Source organism: Xiphophorus couchianus, chromosome 3 (assembly GCF_001444195.1).
Source record: "Xiphophorus couchianus chromosome 3, X_couchianus-1.0, whole genome shotgun sequence".
Lineage (NCBI taxonomy): Eukaryota > Metazoa > Chordata > Actinopteri > Cyprinodontiformes > Poeciliidae > Xiphophorus > Xiphophorus couchianus.
In genome coordinates, this window is record NC_040230.1 from 9,508,911 (window position 1) to 9,528,330 (window position 19,420).

The following is a 19,420-nucleotide window of genomic DNA, read 5'->3' on the forward strand; positions in this document are numbered from 1 at the left end:
TAAAGTTGGATTAATTGCGCACAGAAAATGAAAAGGGCTATTGGCTGATAATATAGAAGTTTGGGGAAGAGAGCACATAGAGATGTGAGGCGGTAAATTGGGTAGGACACATTCATGCTGCTTTGGCACAACTAGAATCTCCCCTTTATTTCACCTCAGTGGTAATGCTGTCTAAGCATTCACCATAATTTCCATGTAGAGGGACAGAAAAAACAGTGCCCCCATTCAGATATGTTCCATTTTTACTTTTTCAAAAGGTCTTGGGGATTATCAAGATATTTTCTGGCAAATTTCAAACAAGGCTTTGTGCTACATTGTTTTATAGTAGATGGATAGATGGATTTTGTCTGCGGTAACAAATAGTATTCCTTCGACGAGGCTTTGTGAAAACAAAAATTAAGATAATGCTACATAAAATTACAGTGAGAAAAACAAGACTCACAAAAATGCAAGAAAACTTAGGGTTTGCTCCATTTGTGGATGAAGGCTCTCATCCTTGATGACTGGAGTAACTTTGTAACCATTTCTAAATTAATTCATCTGTTCTTGAGCTTTGGATCAAGGCTTGGTGTTTCTTTTTCAGTTATTTTTGAATACTTTGTGTTGTCAGGTAGGATCTATAGGTGGTTTTCCTAATATTTTTTAATTTTAGTTAATATATGAAATCAAACTTTCTTTTGCTTCTTTTCTATCCTCTCCACCCCAAATTGGCTGGGAAACGGGGAAAAATATTCCAATTTACACTGCTGACAAAGTCAAAGTCAGCAGTGTAGAGATGTCACAGATGTTTTGACATGTAATCACATTCTGGATGTTTTAGAAGACAACAAAATAGCTCCTCCTGCAGTTAAGCCTCCAAATGTGAAGAAGTTATTAAATGTCAAGACAGATGCTGCTTGACCCAGACGAAACAAGGTGCCCTTACAGTAAGAGAGGGATTTTGATAAAGCAAATCAAGTCACCAGAGGCAACAATTCCCTTGCTTCTGTTCTCTGTGACCTAAACCTCTCCATTCTGGGGCTTATTTTTAGATGTGACATCCTCTTTCTGACAGCTGAACAGTAATCCTGTTCTGGCAACATGATCAGGAGACACTCGCAGAGTAAAGGATAGCTCTACACTACATGCCGTTAACAAAGTGCTCCTAGATTCCTATTTACTAATACTTTAGACTACATGTTCTGGTAGCCAATTACATCGGTAACCAGCATGATACTACTGTTCTTCTGCTGGAAAATCTTTTAGCTTGTTTGGGTTGTAAAAACAAATCTTTTACAAAAGTCCTTAAGTGTCATCAAACCTGGTGATGAGTCCCTGAAAGTAGAAATGTTGTCTAGTAAACCGGATGTCGAAGCTTAGATTTACAACACACTTCACAACTAGGATCACCAATTGTAAACATGTATAACTGCAGGAATTATTGAGCTTTTCTGATAATATACCTGGAGTACATAAGGCTAAACAAAAGAATAATAAAAAAAAATATTGCATTAAAAATAAAATTAAATAAAAATAAAAAATGTCCAGAGAGGTGGACAAAAAACTCTGATATAAGCATTTTGATACAACATAAGATTTAAGATATTCTTCCTGAATGTTTGTGCCTAAAATTGCTTTATTTTGCTCTCTTTTTGATTGATTATGCAGAATATCATTAATATTATGTTAACTATCAGAAAAACCAGCTGATAAACCTCTGTACCATTTTGCAGATGCTTCCTTCTCCTCTTCCTTTGTATGAAATGGAGACATACTGTAGCTTCTGCTGTATGACACAGTTGAGTGATTATGGCTCATTACTGGTGTGACATTCTTTAGAACAGCAACTGAAGGGCACCAGCTGGCCTTTATAGACATGAATGAATGAGATGAGGAAGAAGCCTTGATTTCCATTGTCAGATGAGACTTTCAAAGCTTTTACTCTGAACTGACTTGCAGGGCAAAGTGTGCGTAGAACTTGACCCTCTTCTTTTTTCTTTAAAGTGTGAAGATGAATTATACGAAAGTGAGATCTGATTGATGGGAAGAGCATTAGAGGATGCATACATCATATAGGGAGGAAGTTCTCAAAAGAAGGGGATGTGGACTCAGTCCTTAATTCAGTATGAGTATTTTTTATTTTTTTGCCATTTTATAAACGAAATAATTCCGACCCCATGAGAAATTGAAAAAAAAAAAGCCTTAGTCATGAGAATCAGGACATACTGCCTAATGTTCCCCTATCTGGCCTATGGTTCACGGGGTCACTGTACTTGACTGGTCAACTCGCTCACCTCACTAAAATCACACAGTAATCTATGGAGTGTTGTAAAAAAGGAATATTAGAATCAATAAAGCCAACAAAGCAAATCTACTGGAGCAAATCTTAAGCACTGTGGGTTTGCTGACCTCCTCAGCAGAGGCAGATTTCCTTGGAAACTGGATGTTAGGTTTTCAGTAAGCCATAATAATCAAGATTAATAGAGTCACAAAATACTAATCTGTTTAAATTTTTGAATTAAATTACTAAAATTATATTTTTGATTACACTCTAATTTATTGATATGTTCCTGTGGCTATTATTACACTATACAAAAGTATCACAGATGTTATTATGCAATTACTGTTGTGCTCTCAAACAATATGAGAGCATATTGTCTCCCTTATAGGGCATGACAAAAAGATTTGTTACAATTGAGCACCTGAAGGGACTTGCAGCCCTCTGTGTTGTAAAAGTAATTGAGAAAAGCGGTACTAGATGCAGACAGCAGTGTTTGCTTTTATATCTATGATGTCACTCTAGGCTGAATTGTCAACAAAACATACCGCATATACAAACATGGCTGAAGTCCTGTCTTACCAAGTCCTGTGGCGGGGTAAATTGCTCATGTTCAGGATCTCTTTAACAGACATCAGATCAGCAGGAATGATGGGTTGGACATTAGAGTAGGAGGCATCCTCATTACTAAGGAATCCAAAACATGTGGGAGAAGAAAAAAATATTGTATTAACACTTATTTTACATATTATTTAAACACAAACGATGGTCTTATGTCATTTACTCTTCTAATTGTAAAATTGAGCCTTCAAAACAAAGTTAATTTTTATTGTTCTCGTGTACCACTAGAAAGCAGCACCGACTGCACAATAGTCTGAACTTTAAATTAAATCATGCTTCTACATAAGTTCTGTTTAATACTAACAAATAGAATGTACATGAGGCTTTAGGTTAGTAAGGACTAGTTTTAAATGGTCGATCTTCAATAAAGAGGCTGATTTTAGCCAATATGTTGTCTTCTCACAGTTCTTAGTAAGGTGAATGGTGACACAAGTTGAACAAAAGAAGCAGTCTGGAGTTTTACACCCATGAAAAATAAAACCCCATATTGTTCTGCTACTGTTCAGGGATAAGCCCTAAATGTGGATTAGTTTGTAATGTTTTATCTTTTGTTAGTTTTAAGTACTCTAGAAGTACTACATTGCAATTTGGTGATTCAAGTTCAGCAGAATTTTATTTAAAGGTATTATTAAAAAACATATTTACAGCACTGTCTTGAGGAAGTATCACAGCTTACAGAAACAGAGTATTTTCTTTCACTAACAGAAATTCCCAAAGAGGTTTCTGCAGAACTTTGGCATAGCATCAATGGATCAGCTATCTATTGTCTCTTTTGTTCTGTTTTTAGGCATTTATTTTGTTCTTATTTCCCATGAACTCAGAGATTTAGATATTGCGCCTTGCTGTATTTAGTCTTTTAGAGCCTCTACCATTTTATTTTCTAGCTGACCAGTTCTCAAAGAGACTTTTAGAGCACAATCTTGTCTGGATAATTTAGTTCTTAGCGATACGTTTTGTCTAGTAGTGGTGTTATTGCAAAATTTTATTCTGCAGTGAACTTTGAACTAAAATCTTCACTCACTGGTTCCTTTTATTAGATACACCTGTTTAAATTTTTTTGTTTGCACAAATAGTGAATCAGCCAATTATATTGCAGTACATTTAGGGATCTAGTTGGGGTGAAGAAACCTTGACATAAAAATCAAGGATCAGAGTAAGGAAGGAATCGAATTTATGAGACTTGTTGTAGGCATTGCTGTAGTTGCCAAATGGGCAGGTCTGATCTACTGGAATGTTAATGTACTTGAGTTTAATAATCATCCAAGGCATGCTGATAACCATCTCTGAACTCTGTAGATATCTTGAACCTTGAAGCAGAAGAGCTACAGCAGCAGAAAACCACAGAGGGTGCCACAGTTTGAAAGTTGCCTGGTTTGAATAGTTTCCATTTTAGCTGCAATGTTCAGCTGGTGGTCAGAATTACAAAAAAAAATAAAATAAAAAATAACATGAAGGTATGGACTCATTCAGGCTTGTTTCAATAGTTCAGCCTGGTGGGGTAATTATGTGAGGGACATTTCCTGGCACACCTAGCGCCACAGCCTTGCAGAGTATTTTTCTGAGCCTGACTTTTAGGTCATAATGGGTACTCATATGCTGATCTCTACTTTCAGCTAAGTAATGTACCATATCATAAAGTTTAAATAATCTCAAATTGGTTTCTTTAATGGGTTCACTGTACTCAAATCCCCTCCTTATCTGTTCAGCTGAAAAATCTGCAGCAGCAGTGTAGTGGTATTGGTGAACATGAACCAGATTTCATGAGGTCTGTTTTTGATGCTAGACTGAAAGCGTTTCTCAAAGCATATGGACATTCAACTTGGCACCAACAGGATATACCTTATAAGGTAACCAGTGAGTGTTTATTTCACAGGGTCAACTCAATTGGTGCATTACATACGTTTTCTGGAAAAAACAAACAAGCAAATAACAATAGTAACTCGAGTTCTGCTGCAGACAATGTGACCCATTTTTACTCGAGTGTGAAAAATGTCATGACCAGAATCAGCTGCTTCAGCTCTGTGAGTGTTCCTCTTTCCCTCACTGCTGTACAAACACACATGCTATTGTCTTCAGGGAGCTTATGCAATCAGGAAGAACAGTGGTTATGGTTGTGAGGTCACGCATACCAACCATGTAGGTTACAAGCAGAAGACTTTTGGGTCTATTTAATACTTTAATTATGGTACAGTGGTGATGTTTTTGTGGCATTTTAGCATACATTCATTGGGAACATTTAGCTCTGGTAGTGCACTGCTGTCAACTCTTAATTATGGTTGTATGTGTGCTTCAGTTGATAAGTCAGAACATAAACTCAACATAGTAAAAAAAATAATACAAGGCACTAGACATGTACAGGGGAGGTATTTTTAATGAAAACACAACCAGTTATCTCCTTCAATAGAATGTCTCTTTAGGGATCCAGAGCATGTCCAGTCATGCAGATACACACTTGATATTCTTGTATAAACTCTTGTGACTGTACAAATGGCTTGTGAGAGGCAACAAGTGTTCACCACAATAAACCGAGCTGACCTTTTCTTTGGGCATTTACAAGAGAAGAGCTTTTATTGGAAACATAGTTTCTAGTGGCAATGAGGTTTAAAGACATGTAGTGGAGGAGCTACTTTTTAATTCACTCCTCTCTTTGGCAGGTGACTGTTGCTTTTTTACAACTGAATAATTAAATCTACAGTGAGAGGGCATTTGAAGTTTCTGCTTTTTTGTTGTCTCACAGCTATATTTAAAATATTTGCTCAACATTGAAACGAAGTACTGTAAACTCCACCTGTATTGAAATAAAAAAACAGAGTTTATCTGTCAGATATGTTTATTCAGGTGTGAATGACACAAACCCCAACTACCATTGCTGCTAAGGTCTAGCCTCAGGCATTACTTTCCACAAGCCATCTTATAAATTGCAATGCAAATTTACATGACTTCTCTTTTCCTTTTGTTTGCCAGCTCAGAAATTTCCCCATTTCACGGTACTCTGAGAACAACTTCTGCTTTCCTGTTCTACGGGTGGAATCGCTAGAGTACAGTCACAGTTAGATACACAAAGAGACAAACCCACAGGGCACAACATATAGACACACAGGTGCATCCAGTAAAGCCAGTGTGTGACTTGTACTGTGTGCAGAAAACTGGGGGATGTGAAGTCATGTGTTAATAAACATGAAGAGCGTTCCTCAAAACACTTAACAGGAAGAAATAAAAAGAGGAAACTTGGCTGGTGCAGGACAATCTGCTCTCATTGTTGTGTGCATCTCAAAAAGCCTTACAGAACAATCTAACCATTGCACACAATGGGGGTGGGAGGGAGTAACATGTTTGAAAACATAGTTTGGACATATTTTTTCTTTTTAATATTTATCAATACTAAAAACCACCTGCTCTCTCTCATAATTATTTTATACACAAAGAGACATGTCCTCTAAGTTCAAGTTAAACTAAGCTTGATGGTATAATTGCACATTTTCAACCTCTCTAAACAGGAAAGTGGATCCAGTGCTCTTTTTATTCTGCAGTGGAGATTGCAGGTCCACAGGTTAGCCTAATTTAATAACTTGCCGGAGTAGAGGTTGTGAAAATCAAGCAAATTTGACTTGAGTGTCGTATGGCAGTGGGAAAGTGATTTTGGTTAAATCTCAATAGGATTCTTTTGGCTCATGTTTGAATTTGTTGTATGAATTTCATTCTTTTTAACAGAATGTGTAGCTATGTAGGTTTACTGTGCAGTATTTGAGTCAGTGTGAAGATGATGAGTATCATCTCACAGGTGTATATAGGGTGTGTTGCTGAGATGTACAGTACAGACCAAAAGTTTGGACACACCTTTCTAATTCAATGGGTTTTCTTTATTTTCATGACTATTTATAAGGCAAGAAATCTGCTGCCCGGAGACGGGCCTGTGGTCCCGGAGGAGTTACGGAGGAAATGACGGGGCTGAGGGTCTGGAGTTAAACGGAGGTAGAAGAGGCCAGCAGTACCGGCGATTATTGTGGGGAACGTGAGGTCTTTGGGAAATAGGACAGACGAACTCACGACGCTGGTTAGGACCCAGAAGGAGTACTGGAAGTGCAGTATCTTCTGCTTCATGGAAACCTGGCTGCACTCGCTTATTCTGGAATACAGCGTGGAGGTCTCTGGATTTTCCTTGGTGCGGGGGACAGGGACTTTTTCAAGAGTCGGAAGAAGAGGGGCGGCGGGATTGCACTTTATGTGAGTGAGAGGTAGTGTAATCCCGGTCATGTTAACGTGAAGGAGCAGATTTGTAGCCCGGACATTGAACTTCTGGCTGTGGGAATGTGGCCGTGTTATTTACCGAGGGAGTTTACGTCCGCCATTTTGATCGCTGTTTACATTCCCCCATCAACTGATGCAGCGGTGGCCTGTGACGTCATCAGCTCTACCACAGCCAAACTCCAGACTCAACACCCGGACGTTGTTATTGTGTCTTGTCTCTTGTCTTGTCTTGTCTCTATGCTGTAACTGCGAAGTAATTTCTCTGCTGGGATGAATAAAGTACTTCTATTCTATTCTAAATCCCACTTATTAACCTGACAGGGCACACCTATGAAGTGAAAACCATTTCAGGTGACGACCTCTTGAAGCTCATCAAGAAAATGCAGAGTGTGTGCAAAGCAGTAATCACAGCAAAAGGTTGCTACTTTGAAGAAACTAGAATATAAGGGGTATTTTCAGTTGTTTTACACTTTTTTGTTTAGTGCATATTTCCACATGTGTTATTCATAGTTTTGATGCCTTCAGTGTGAATCTACAATGTCAATAGTCATGAAAATAAAGGAAACTCATTGAATTAAAAGGTGTGTCCAAACCTTTGGTCTGTACTGTGGAGGTGGAGAGATCTGTGATGAGAAAAGCAAAGTATCATAAATTCATGTAGTGAGAAATGCATTTTGAACTCTTACATGCATATTGTGACACTGAGGGAAGATTTTTTTTTTACTTATCAGATGAATTGAAAAGGACACATAACAAGGATATTTTTGTGAAAATACTATGCAGTGTTCCTGTCATGGTGCTTTGTTTTTTGCTTCTCTTACAGTTATACACTAATGGTAATAACTGGAAACCTTACTAATATTGCATTTTTAGCAATTGTTTCAGAACAGCGCCAGTCCCACAATTACCTGTTAGTTGCAGATGTTTAAAATGTTTACTTCTGTGGGACTTTACAGATTTTTGACTTTGTCAGAAATTTAAAAAAGTTTTACATTGACTACATTTAAACTGAGAAACATAGTTTACTTGCGCAGTTTAAGATCAAGTGGAGCTATCTGAGCTATCAAACTTGCCAAAAAGGAATCTAAGCTAATGTCCCACAGATTCACCTTTTTAATTGAAAAGATTGAGCAAGCAATAAAAGGTATTTACAGTATCTGTAATGGGAATGTCGAAGTGAGCTGAAGTAAATCTAATTGCACCCTCTTGTACCTAACTCAATAAAACAGTGTGCCCCTAATTGCAGCAGTTTCATTACTGGAGATTTTATTAATAGTCTCTGGGTCTCAAATAAGGTAGATGGCACAGAGGAATACTATTTCTAGCTGAAATATGAATACATTTAGGATAACTACATATTTGGCTTAGCTTTCTGCTGCAACGTTGTAGTAAATAGTGCTTAAATTTCACGACTTCACCAATTTAATTCTTAAACTGCATTCATCCTTATAGGAAAATCAGAAATCTTAGCAATATCTCTGAGCCCCTGTTTTCTTCTTCCAACAAATCTCAATAAATGCTTTATACCTGGAAGTGAAGGTCCGCTTCTTTATCTGGGTGGAAAGCTGCATGCCATGAGACATCTGGGACAACTGCTCTTCTTGCTCTCGCTGCATCACCATCCTGGTTTCCATGGTAAAATACCCCAAAAGGCACCTGTGAGTGTGTGGGAAAAGAGAAGCAGGAAGGGGGAGCCAGGTGGGATACATAGTTGATGAGAATCTCACACCAAATGCACATTAGTCCTAGCTGGGTAATTTACTGGATTCGGAATAAGTTAGACGTATACAGCTTTAGCAATAAATTTATGTATACATTATTAAAATGTTGAGAAAAAATATTTAATCAAACTTGATAAACCTTTTAAAAGGTTGATGCAATTTCCTGAGGTATTAATGAAATGCATTCAATATGTGATAGCTCTACTTTCCCCTACTCTGTATTTACCACATGATTCTTTCTTTACATACCATATTCCAAGAGTGGTAATTGAGTATTAGATGCCACTGTTCTCTCGTGTTTCATAAAATGTGTATTTGGAGATGGTATTTGGTGGAAAAAACATACACAAAACAAATTGAATAGAAACACAAAACAAAGTGCAGCAACACCAACCCAACAATTCAAAATATAAATAGGAAAACTGATGTTAAACTAGCTCACTACAAGGTAACTTATTTCTCTCTTGCATCTTTATTCTATAATACTTAGTCATTTTTTGATCGGGCAAAATGAGTAGTTTATCTTTGAAGTGCAATTTTGCAACATATTAGTCCAGGATGTGCAACCACTGCACTGAAAATGGAAATATAGAAGTAAATCTTCCATCCATCCATCTTCTTCCGCTTATCTGGAGTCGGGTCGCGGGGGTAGCAGCTTCAGAAGGGAGGCCCAGACTTCCCTCTCCCCAGCCACTTCTTCCAGCTCTTCCGGGGGAATCCCGAGGCGTTCCCAGGCCAGCCGAGAGACATAGTCCCTCCAGCGTGTCCTGGGTCTTCCCCGGGGCCTCCTCCCGGTGGGACGTGCCCGGAACACCTCACCAGGGAGGCGTCCAGGAGGCATCCTGACCAGATGCCCGAGCCACCTCAACTGGGTCTTCTCGATGTGAAGGAGCAGCGGCTCTACTCTGAGTCCCTCCCGGATGACTGAGCTTCTCACCTTATCTCTAAGGGAGAGCCCAGCCACCCTACGGAGAAAACCCATTTCGGCCGCTTGTATCCGCGATCTCGTTCTTTCGGTCATGACCCAAAGCTCATGACCATAGATGAGGGTGGGAACGTAGATCGACCGGTAAATCGAGAGCTTCGCTTTTTGGCTCAGCTCTCTCTTCACCACGACGGACCGGTACAGCGCCCGCTTAACGGCAGACGCTGCGCCAATCCGCCTGTCGACCTCCCGCTCCCCTCTTCCCCCATTTGTGAACAAGATCCCGAGATACTTAAACTCCTCCACTTGGGGCAGGACACCCCCCTTGACCCGGAGAAGGCACTCTACCCTTTCCCTGCTCAAGACCATGGCCTCGGATTTGGAGGCACTGATCCTCATCCCGGCCTCTTCACACTTGGCTGCGAACCGCTCCAGCGAGAGCTGCAGATCACAATCTGATGAAGCCAAAAGGACCACATCATCTGCAAAAAGCAGAGATGAGATCCTAAGGCCACCAAATCGGATCCCCTCAACACCTTGGCTGCGCCTAGAAATTCTGTCCATTAAAGTGATGAACAGAATCGGTGACAAAGGGCAGCCCTGGCGGAGTCCAACTCTCACCGGAAACGAGCCCGACTTACTGCCGGCAATGCGGACCAGACTCTGACACCGGTCATACAGGGACTTGACAGCCCGTATCAAAGGGCCCGGTATCCCATACTCCCGGAGAACCCCCCACAAGGCTCCCCGAGGGACACGGTCGAACGCCTTCTCCAAGTCCACAAAATACATGTAGACTGGTTGGGCGAACTCCCATGCACCCTCCAGGACCCTGCTGAGGGTGTAGAGCTGGTCCAGTGTTCCACGACCAGGACCAAAACCACACTGCTCTTCCTGAATCCGAGGTTCGACTATCCGACGGACCCTCCTCTCCAGGACCCCCGAATAGACCTTGCCAGGGAGGCTTAAGAGTGTGACCCCTCTATAATTGGAGCACACCCTCCGGTCCCCCTTTTTGAACAGGGGGACCACCACCCCAGTCTGCCTATCCAGGGGAACTGCCCCCGATGTCCATGCGATATTGCAGAGTCGCGTCAACCAACACAACCCTACAACATCCAGAGCCTTAAGGAACTCCGGGCGGATCTCATCCACCCCCGGGGCCTTGCCACCGAGGAGCTTTTTAACCACCTCAGCGACCTCGTTCCCAGAGATTGGAGAGCCCAACCCAGAGTCCCCAGGCTCCGCTTCCTCAATGGAAGGCATGTTGGTGGGATTGAGGAGGTCTTCGAAGTAGTCTGCCCACTGGCTCACAACGTCCCGAGTAGAGGTCAGCAGCACACCATCCCCACTGTAAACAGTGTTGGTGCTGCATCGCTTCCCCCCCCTGAGACGCCGGATGGTGGACCAGAATCACCTCGATTCTGGAAGTAAATCTTATAAAATATAATTTTAGGAAACAATAATGGTGAAAACAACTTGTGTTTCCATAATGAGCTAATAAAGCATTTTGTGAGAAAGAGGAAATTAGATTTTTTAATGTCTGCAAACACTGAAATGCACAAAGTACTGTAAAAATATTTTGCAACTTAACAAATAAATAGGCAAAAGTATCTTACCAGTAGTATTTACATTTTTCAAATTTAAAGCACAGGGAATGGAATATTATTTCAGGCTGGAGTTGTACTAAAGTTGGGCTTAATGTCCCCTAAAACATTAAAGCCATCGAGTAGGAAAACAGAATTTGATTGTAATTAAATATTTTACATCTAAATTGATATCTATCACCTGTTTAGATCTGCAATTTAACAGATAAAAAACACAACAAAAGAATTACAGCAACAATGACCATAATAATGACTGCAACAACAAAAGTAACAAAGGGTTCTTGGTCAAATTGCCTCTTTCTCAGTTTGTACCTAGGTACTACTTTTTGTCCTTTTCTGTTTCTGTTTTGTCCCCATGATTTAATGTCTAAGAAGGTTTCTTTTTCAATTTTCACAACCTATATAAAATGTCTTCAATCTCATAATTTTACTTGAATTGCGTAACTGTGTGTTACAACTTTTTCTATTTCCTTTGGTTCTAAACCTGAGTTTAGCCAGTTGGCCCCTAAGAAATATGACAGATGATGTCCTTGATCTTTCTAAAATAATCGGATTTCTTCCTGGTGGATATTATTCTCAAAGTTAATTAACCTATCTGAAACGTCCTCCATAAGGGTACAGTTTGGTGCAGAAAATTGTCCAGAAGATAATGGCTCCACTTTGCATCCAAAGAATATGGGTATAAAATCAAAAAACTGTGAAGGGGTGAAATGATAATCACCTCTAACAAAAGCATTTACACTCCTTTTGTAAAAATATCATCAATTCTCTTAACAAGCATAAGAAATACAAAACATAGCAACGTTATTCTCAATTTAAAACATGAATACAATTTAAAGCATTTTCAGATATGCTATATTTGGCATTGCCATTTGCTACTTTAAGAAACATATTAATGAATTTTGTATCCCTGTTTATATTGCAGAATTAAAGGTAAATTAATACATTTTACCACCCGGTATTAAAAATCTCATGGTATATTTTTGTGTAAAAGGAGATTCCCATTTGTTGTGAAATAATTCAAATGCTTCTTGAACAAAATACCAAGGATTGGGTATGGGTGTGGGTGAATCCAAATAGGTATCATTGGGAAGTGAGATTCAGCCTAACTGGGCCATCAGTTATGCCTGCTTCTTTCCTTTTTCATGTTGAATATGTCAACTATTTAGTGAATCGATTAAGTGTTACACAAGCAAAATGGAAAATAGCTAAATAAATTAGGGTAAAAATATCTTGATTTTGGTTAACGATTTGGTGTCTTGAAAAGGTGCGTTACAGTCCCATGTTAAATGAATCACTCTTCTGCAGGCTGCTGAGTCCCTAATAATCCATCAGTTGAGGTTTGGCATGCTACTGCCCACGCCCTGCCTGTCATTAATCATGGTGCTGCTCTGGGGAAGTGAACGCAGAATGCGCCCAACAAACAGAATCAGGTTGCGCTTGAGTGATAGCTTCATTCTACCACTCTCAACAGAGAGCACCTGTGTTTGCAGCATAATGTGTTATTTCTTCTCATCTTCTTCAATTACACAGTGGAAAACAGTGCAGAGTTAGATAACAGGCTAATACACTGGTGGGTCAGTTTAATCCCTTGTGGGTTTTTTTTTTGTTTTTTTATCTATGTTCATGACTCTGATGTACAAAAGCAGAGGTTTGTTTGAGCACTATATAATGGCAGACCAAACTAAGTGTCCCATTAAAATGTATCAATCTCTATTGGTAGGCATGGATACTGGTATGGAGGGAAAAGGCAAGCACAAAGTCTCTTAACTGAAGTGCTCCCAAAACTCATATTTATCACTGTAAAGGCGGAAGAAAAGTGCATTCGGATGATTTTGCTCGGTCTGTTTGGTTTGCCAAGGAAAGCTATGTCTGAACAAAATGAGAACTTACTTGATGTCATCCCTAGAGAGTAATTAAAAGCTACATCCACTGAGGCCAAGAAAAGATTAGACCATTAAGAAGTTCAACAAGCTGGATAAGCTAGAAAATACACTCAAGAGGAACAAGAGAAAAGAAACCTCCTTGGCAATGCAAGACTGTCTAATTAATAGCCCTTTGCAGATGTGTTGGGGGAGAATGCAATTCACACAGTCCTAATATGTTTTGATGCATGGTAATGCATGAATTTGGTCTTCATTGACATCAGATAAAACCTTCTTGAATACTGTTTGTAGTATGTCTAGAAAATGTGAAAGGAATCAGACCCTACTTACCCTTTCTTCAAAAGGAAAAGAGATTAGGTCTTCTGGCTGTAAATGAATAGTAGGACAAATATATCCCACTTCCTTTTCCAGCTGCCTGCTTGTCTCTCACCTTAAAGATGTTCGGTCTTGGAATCTCCCTTCTCTGTATTACCAGTCACGGTCTACGTCCACCTCTCTGTCTCCTTTGCCTTTTGCTGAAGCAATGAGGTTGACCCTGAACACAAAGTGTCCTCCAGTGCCAAGTATGTGGACCACACAATGCTCTTTCATTCTTAAGTTGGTAAATATAGACTGATGACATTCTCTCCTACCCATAAATACCCCCAACCTAGGCTGCACTTGTCCTAAATGTACACACACAGTCACCACTACGACCATAATCAGTGATCATCACTATCAGCCCTATCGATTTAGAGCTATTTCTTTGGACAAGCTAAGGCAGAAGCAGCAATGAGACAACTCTTCTCTGTACAATACAATAAGATTAGCTGAAGAGAAGAATTGGAGTGGCCTTTTGTTCAACTGCCACAGAAAGAACAAGATATTTTCAACATTCTTGGCACTATCCCACCGGGATGCAAATGTACAAAAAAAAAAAGATTTCAGAGCAGGACTGATCTTTGATATGAAAAAAATAGAAAACAGAAAATGAAGGTGTTATAAAAAGGAAAACAATTGAGAACTGGAAAAGTCAATCATGTTTTATTTAAAAAAAAAGATCTTATGGAATGTAGGTTGTAATAATTTTGTGAAACCAAGAACTCTCCACTTCTTGTTGGGTCCAGAATATCTCCACTTTTGAAATGTTGTCAAACAGTGGCATGCAAACTATTTTAAAATTATTAGAAGGCAGTGTATTTCTGTCCTAACCTTTTTTTATTGACACATAAGCTTTAATATGGTGCTAGAACTTCATGATATAGCAAAATAGTTATTATAACATGTGTTTACAATAGTCCAGTAACAAAGAACTGCTACTATCATATTTGTTTGATATTAAATTTCAGATGTCAAGCATTATTACTCTACAAGTCAAAAATATATTAAGCCAGTTAGATTGACTCCTAGATGTCCTAAACACCCACAGCTGATGCATAATTAGAGATACTAAAGCTCAAGGAGAGTGATGAGGGCATTGTTTATGATTGATGATCAATAAAGAAAATAGGCCAAATATGGCTTAAATCTAATCAAGCAAAAGAGGCTAGAGATGTGTTTATCATACTGAAGAATAAATTATGATATATAGTAATTGTTTTCAATTCTATTGCCCTTAAAATATTTATACATTTTTTTTTAACCCCACTTTTTTCACATTTGAATCTCTAACATTACATTTGAGTTTGTGGCTTGTTGTTGATAGTTTCACATGTCCGCAAATAACTTAAGAAAATCTGTTTAACATGTGTCATATTTGCAAGATTCTTTTTCTTAACATGCATGACATGGACATTGCTGATTTGACTCACAATAACCAAACATACACCAAAGCTCCAACTAGAGGGAATCATTCAAGGACATGGAATATATTTGTAAGCTTTTAGTGGGCACACCTGCCTTTGGAATATCAACACACAATACAAGCTCGGGTTGCTGTGCCCTTTATTTTCATCATTCGTCAGCATGAGTGTTCAACTAAGAATAACTGAGACAAGACAGCTGAGACATGCCTTTGTAATTTATTCCTTTTTTGTATGACTTCTCAGATTTTGGCTTCACCTGGAATAATTTGCCCCAGATTTTTTTTACGCTATAGCTAGAGAAAACCAGTATTGATGAGTATTATATCTATATCCATAGTCTAATTGAGGACTCGTGATACTGTCGGACCTTCCAAATAATTCATGTAAATGTTGTAGGAAGAGTCAGTGAATTACCACAAAAGCGATCAAACTGCAGATACTAAGAGTGATGAATCCTTTATTCAGCTATAAATCCAGATTAGAATTTAAATTACCAAAATGTCCCTAATAAACAGACTAACAAACTCTGTGGCAGTAGGGAGAGAAATTAGAAAATGCATGTGGTTATCTCCAGGCAGACACCATTTATGTGTTCTATTTTTGGTTGGTTATTTTTCATTTTATCTTCCTCCTGGTTTCACTAGAGAAGTCAAAGGTCAACTAAAATAAGTATATATATATATATATATATATATATATATATATATATATAATACTCAACTAAATACAAATTCCTACAGTCTCAACTTTCTTTTCTGAGAGACTAAATTTTAGGTTTTCATTATCTGTAAACCATAATCAAAATTACAAGAAACAAAATCTTGGAATAAGTCAGTCTGTATGTGATGATTCTAGATGATATTAATTTCACTTTCTGAGATAACTAGCAAGAAATATTGCTCTTTTATGCAATATAATTTTTTTTGAGCCGTACTAGTATGTATTTGTAGTTGAGGACAAATTCAGAGGTTTACAGAAAAAGCTGCATTTACATTTATCAGTTGTTTTGTGTCAAGTAAATGTAATTTTATTAAATAGTTATGAAAAGCATTGAGAAATGTATTTTCTTAAAATTATAGATAATTACTGTAGTGGAGTGAGGTTCACACGTGAACAGCTGATGGTTTTATTAGGGACCAAAAATGGAACAATCTTCACTAAGAGTCTGGAAAAATCGTTCAATAAAATGAAATGAAATTTTTATTTTTTTAAATTTATTTTAATTTTTCTGGCAATAAATGAGATGTTTCCTGGTCATAAAGTACTTATGATGTCTCATGCCAGTGAGCACACAGAAGTGTGCTCACTGGCATGAGACATTTCCTGGTTATAAAATTCTTAGATGTGTGCTCCCTGGCATTTAAATGTTTTCCCCCTTTTATTTGTCACTGTTTACAGTTCATGCCTTTGAGAAAATGGCACAGACATCATGCAACTCATAGTTTAATAGACAACTCAACATAGGAACAGATACAACTCCACTCTGTGTCCAGATTGGTTTGATTGTTTTCCTACAGGAGAACTGGCCTGGTTCAAACAAAATATAATTTTTTTCCATCCTTTCACTAGCAATCAAGCGCAGAATACCTCTAATGGACATAGAAGTTTTAGGGTAGATCAGTCATTTCTTGGCCAGCTTTGACAGCTGTTTCCATGGCTTTTTTCTAATAAAGGCCCATTAAGACATCATTAGAATGAAAGAGAGGAATGGATGAGTAGCAAAGTGATTGCATTCAATTACATGCAGACTTCAATTTATAAAATAATTTGGTTTGGGAGAAAGGTCAGCCTCGTCTTCTGAACAGGACGACGATCTGAAGGTTGTGATTCATTCGTGTCACCGTGCAAAATCCTCTAAACCTGACATCACTGGGAAAATCAAAAGAAGATCTGATCTTCTCTGATTTAATAAGTGGTATCTCATCAATATTAAGATAGAAACTCATATATTGAGGCCTAGTATAACTGACTCGAACATCTACAAATATGTGGAAGCTTGACTTGTCATCGGGTTTATTAGATTGTAATTGGCATGGGTTAAATAGAAGGGATTTTAAGACATGCACTTTGTGTTTTGGTTGAGGAAAAACAATATTTAGCTTTTCATTCACTGTTGTTGGCAATCATCTATATTGCCATCAGCTTGTGCCATCCTCTACCGGGAGTACTAAAATGTTTATGGTAAACAGATTGAACAGATTTAAAATCCTATTAAATGACACCAGTCCAGATTTGACCTTAGACTACTGCTGTATGCTGAAGGTAATGTTGAAAACCTCTTGCAAAAAAGGAGCTGTATAGTAAATATTAGCAAACCTTGAAGGTGAGAGTGCACCAAATGCTGTATCGTGCTTCAGCTTCTTTTCAGTGATGAGGAAGGAGTGCCACATTGTTTGGTTCACCAAAATAAAGTCTGATGATCACACTTTGAGAATTTTATGCTTTACTGCAATCTGAAACTCGGGTCAGACCTTTTATTTTTTGATAAGCTGATATTGGTGCATCCATTTTAGAGTTAGTGTGGTTTGGCTCATTTTCAATAAATATTAATTCACATAATTATTAGTTATTGTTTCTATAAACAAACTCTGAAAACTTTTTATCTTTTCCCATCTTTGATTTCCTCAATCACAATAATGACATAAATATCGTTGCTCTTATACAAGAAGGTCTGCCTCGACCCCTCCTGTTAAAACGTTTTGCTGCTTGTGGGTTTGGCTGTCATCATGTAATATGTTGTGGCAAAACTGGGATTGCAATATATGTTAATTAAAATGAAAGAAGTTTGAACTTTAGCTTTAGATTGTTTGCATCATGTAGCCCATAGTCCCACTTCAACAAATTGAGTCATTTTTATCTATAATACAATGTGACCAGTTGTAAAATATAGGGAATTAAAGTATAAATGTTTTGAAGAAACTGTCCAACCTTCAAAGCACTTAAAGGCTTTGTGAATGAGCTCTGTGCATTTTGAGAAGATTTTACTGAATATTAATATTGTTCTACACTAACACTTATACTATTATGTTTTTTTCTGATATGTGACTCCTTATCTATGTTCATGTTCATTTTGTTGAAAAGTATAATGGTGAAGCTGTTTTTTTCTTTTCTTTTTTAGCTTTGATCTTGTTTCATAATGTTTTGGTCTGAAGTTCAGACTAATTTAGGACAAATCCAATTATTTTGGGTTAGAATGAATTTGCATTATTGTTTTTTTTATGAAGTAGAATGTTTCTTTTTCTTCATTAAAACACCAAGGAATGCTAATGAATAAAGAATGTTGTCAAGAGATGAGCATATATTTGTAGAAAAGCACAGCAGATGTGAATTTCTGAAGTTACCAGATTGCTATACATTTTTTATTGCTATAATTTTCAGACATTTATTGTATTGCTCTTTAGATTAAATGCTGGCAGAAAATAATCTCGACTGCTATAAGTAAAATAAATTAATTAATTAATAATAACACATTCAAAAGATGCTTTTGGTGTTTGAACTTTATAATTGTGAAGAATTTTATGTTCAAAGATGAACCAAATAATTTAAATTTCTTCATCTTCCTAAAGCTGCTACTTTTCAAAATAATTTCCTTTCTAGAAATGTCAAACCTGGTTTCTCTAATCCATGTCCTGCTTGTGAAAGAAATGGTTGAAGTGGCCAGACTCAAAATCCATCAACAAATTCATTGATCTGGGCCAGACACAAACCCACAGCAGTGATTGAAATTCTGTTTGGGTGAGAAAAACTGGGTTCATTCAAACAACCATCCCCCTTCCAAAGTTTCATCATGACTCTGGCACTCAAGAGAGTTTGCTCTGAAATGTGCTCCTCAATATCACCCTGACTTGGAGATGTGAAAGAAAAGATTGATGGGTTTTCCACCAAACAGAAAGAATAGAACATGTCAGAGCTGGTAGGCAATCTAAAGAATGATTATTTCTGTCCCTTTTCCAAAGATAAGCAAGATATAAAGACAGATTCAAAGGGCATGGTGGAAAAATCTTGACAGCAGCAACTGGCTGGTTTCTTCTCTTGTAAGACACCTGAGACATAAAAATGTCTTGCCATTTTTTTTATTGCAGCATTTTGTCTGAAAGATTGTTATCGACTTGAACTCTTATTTCATTCGGCTTTTCCTGTTTATTTCTTCACTTCCTGTTTGTTTTTTCTTGAAAAAGTATTGTCTCATTTATAGATTGAATATTTTGTTACCGGCTCCTTGGATATTAGTTCACTTGCTGCTTCTCACAGGAGACATTTTAAATGTTAAATTCCTAACTTTGAGAATTTCCTTTCTGAAAAATTTAAATCATCTTCCAGTTCTTGATCTCGACTTGCTATGAATCATACCTTTATAATAACCTTTTTGTA

At 37.9% G+C, this 19,420-nt stretch overlaps 1 protein-coding gene across 1 annotated transcript in view; it reads right to left on the bottom strand.

Moving 5' to 3' along the window:
• Positions 1-13,785, bottom strand: part of myom3 (myomesin 3) — a 58,949-nt gene extending 45,164 nt beyond the window's left edge. Inside the window, exons 1-3 of the mRNA XM_028012195.1 lie at positions 13,596-13,785; positions 8,654-8,782; positions 2,840-2,944 (exon numbers count right to left, since the gene is read on the bottom strand). Coding sequence (XP_027867996.1) covers positions 2,840-2,944; positions 8,654-8,760 — 212 coding nt within the window. The 5' untranslated portion in view covers positions 8,761-8,782; positions 13,596-13,785. The remainder of the gene's footprint in view (positions 1-2,839; positions 2,945-8,653; positions 8,783-13,595) is intronic.
• Positions 13,786-19,420: the final 5,635 nt, after the last annotated feature.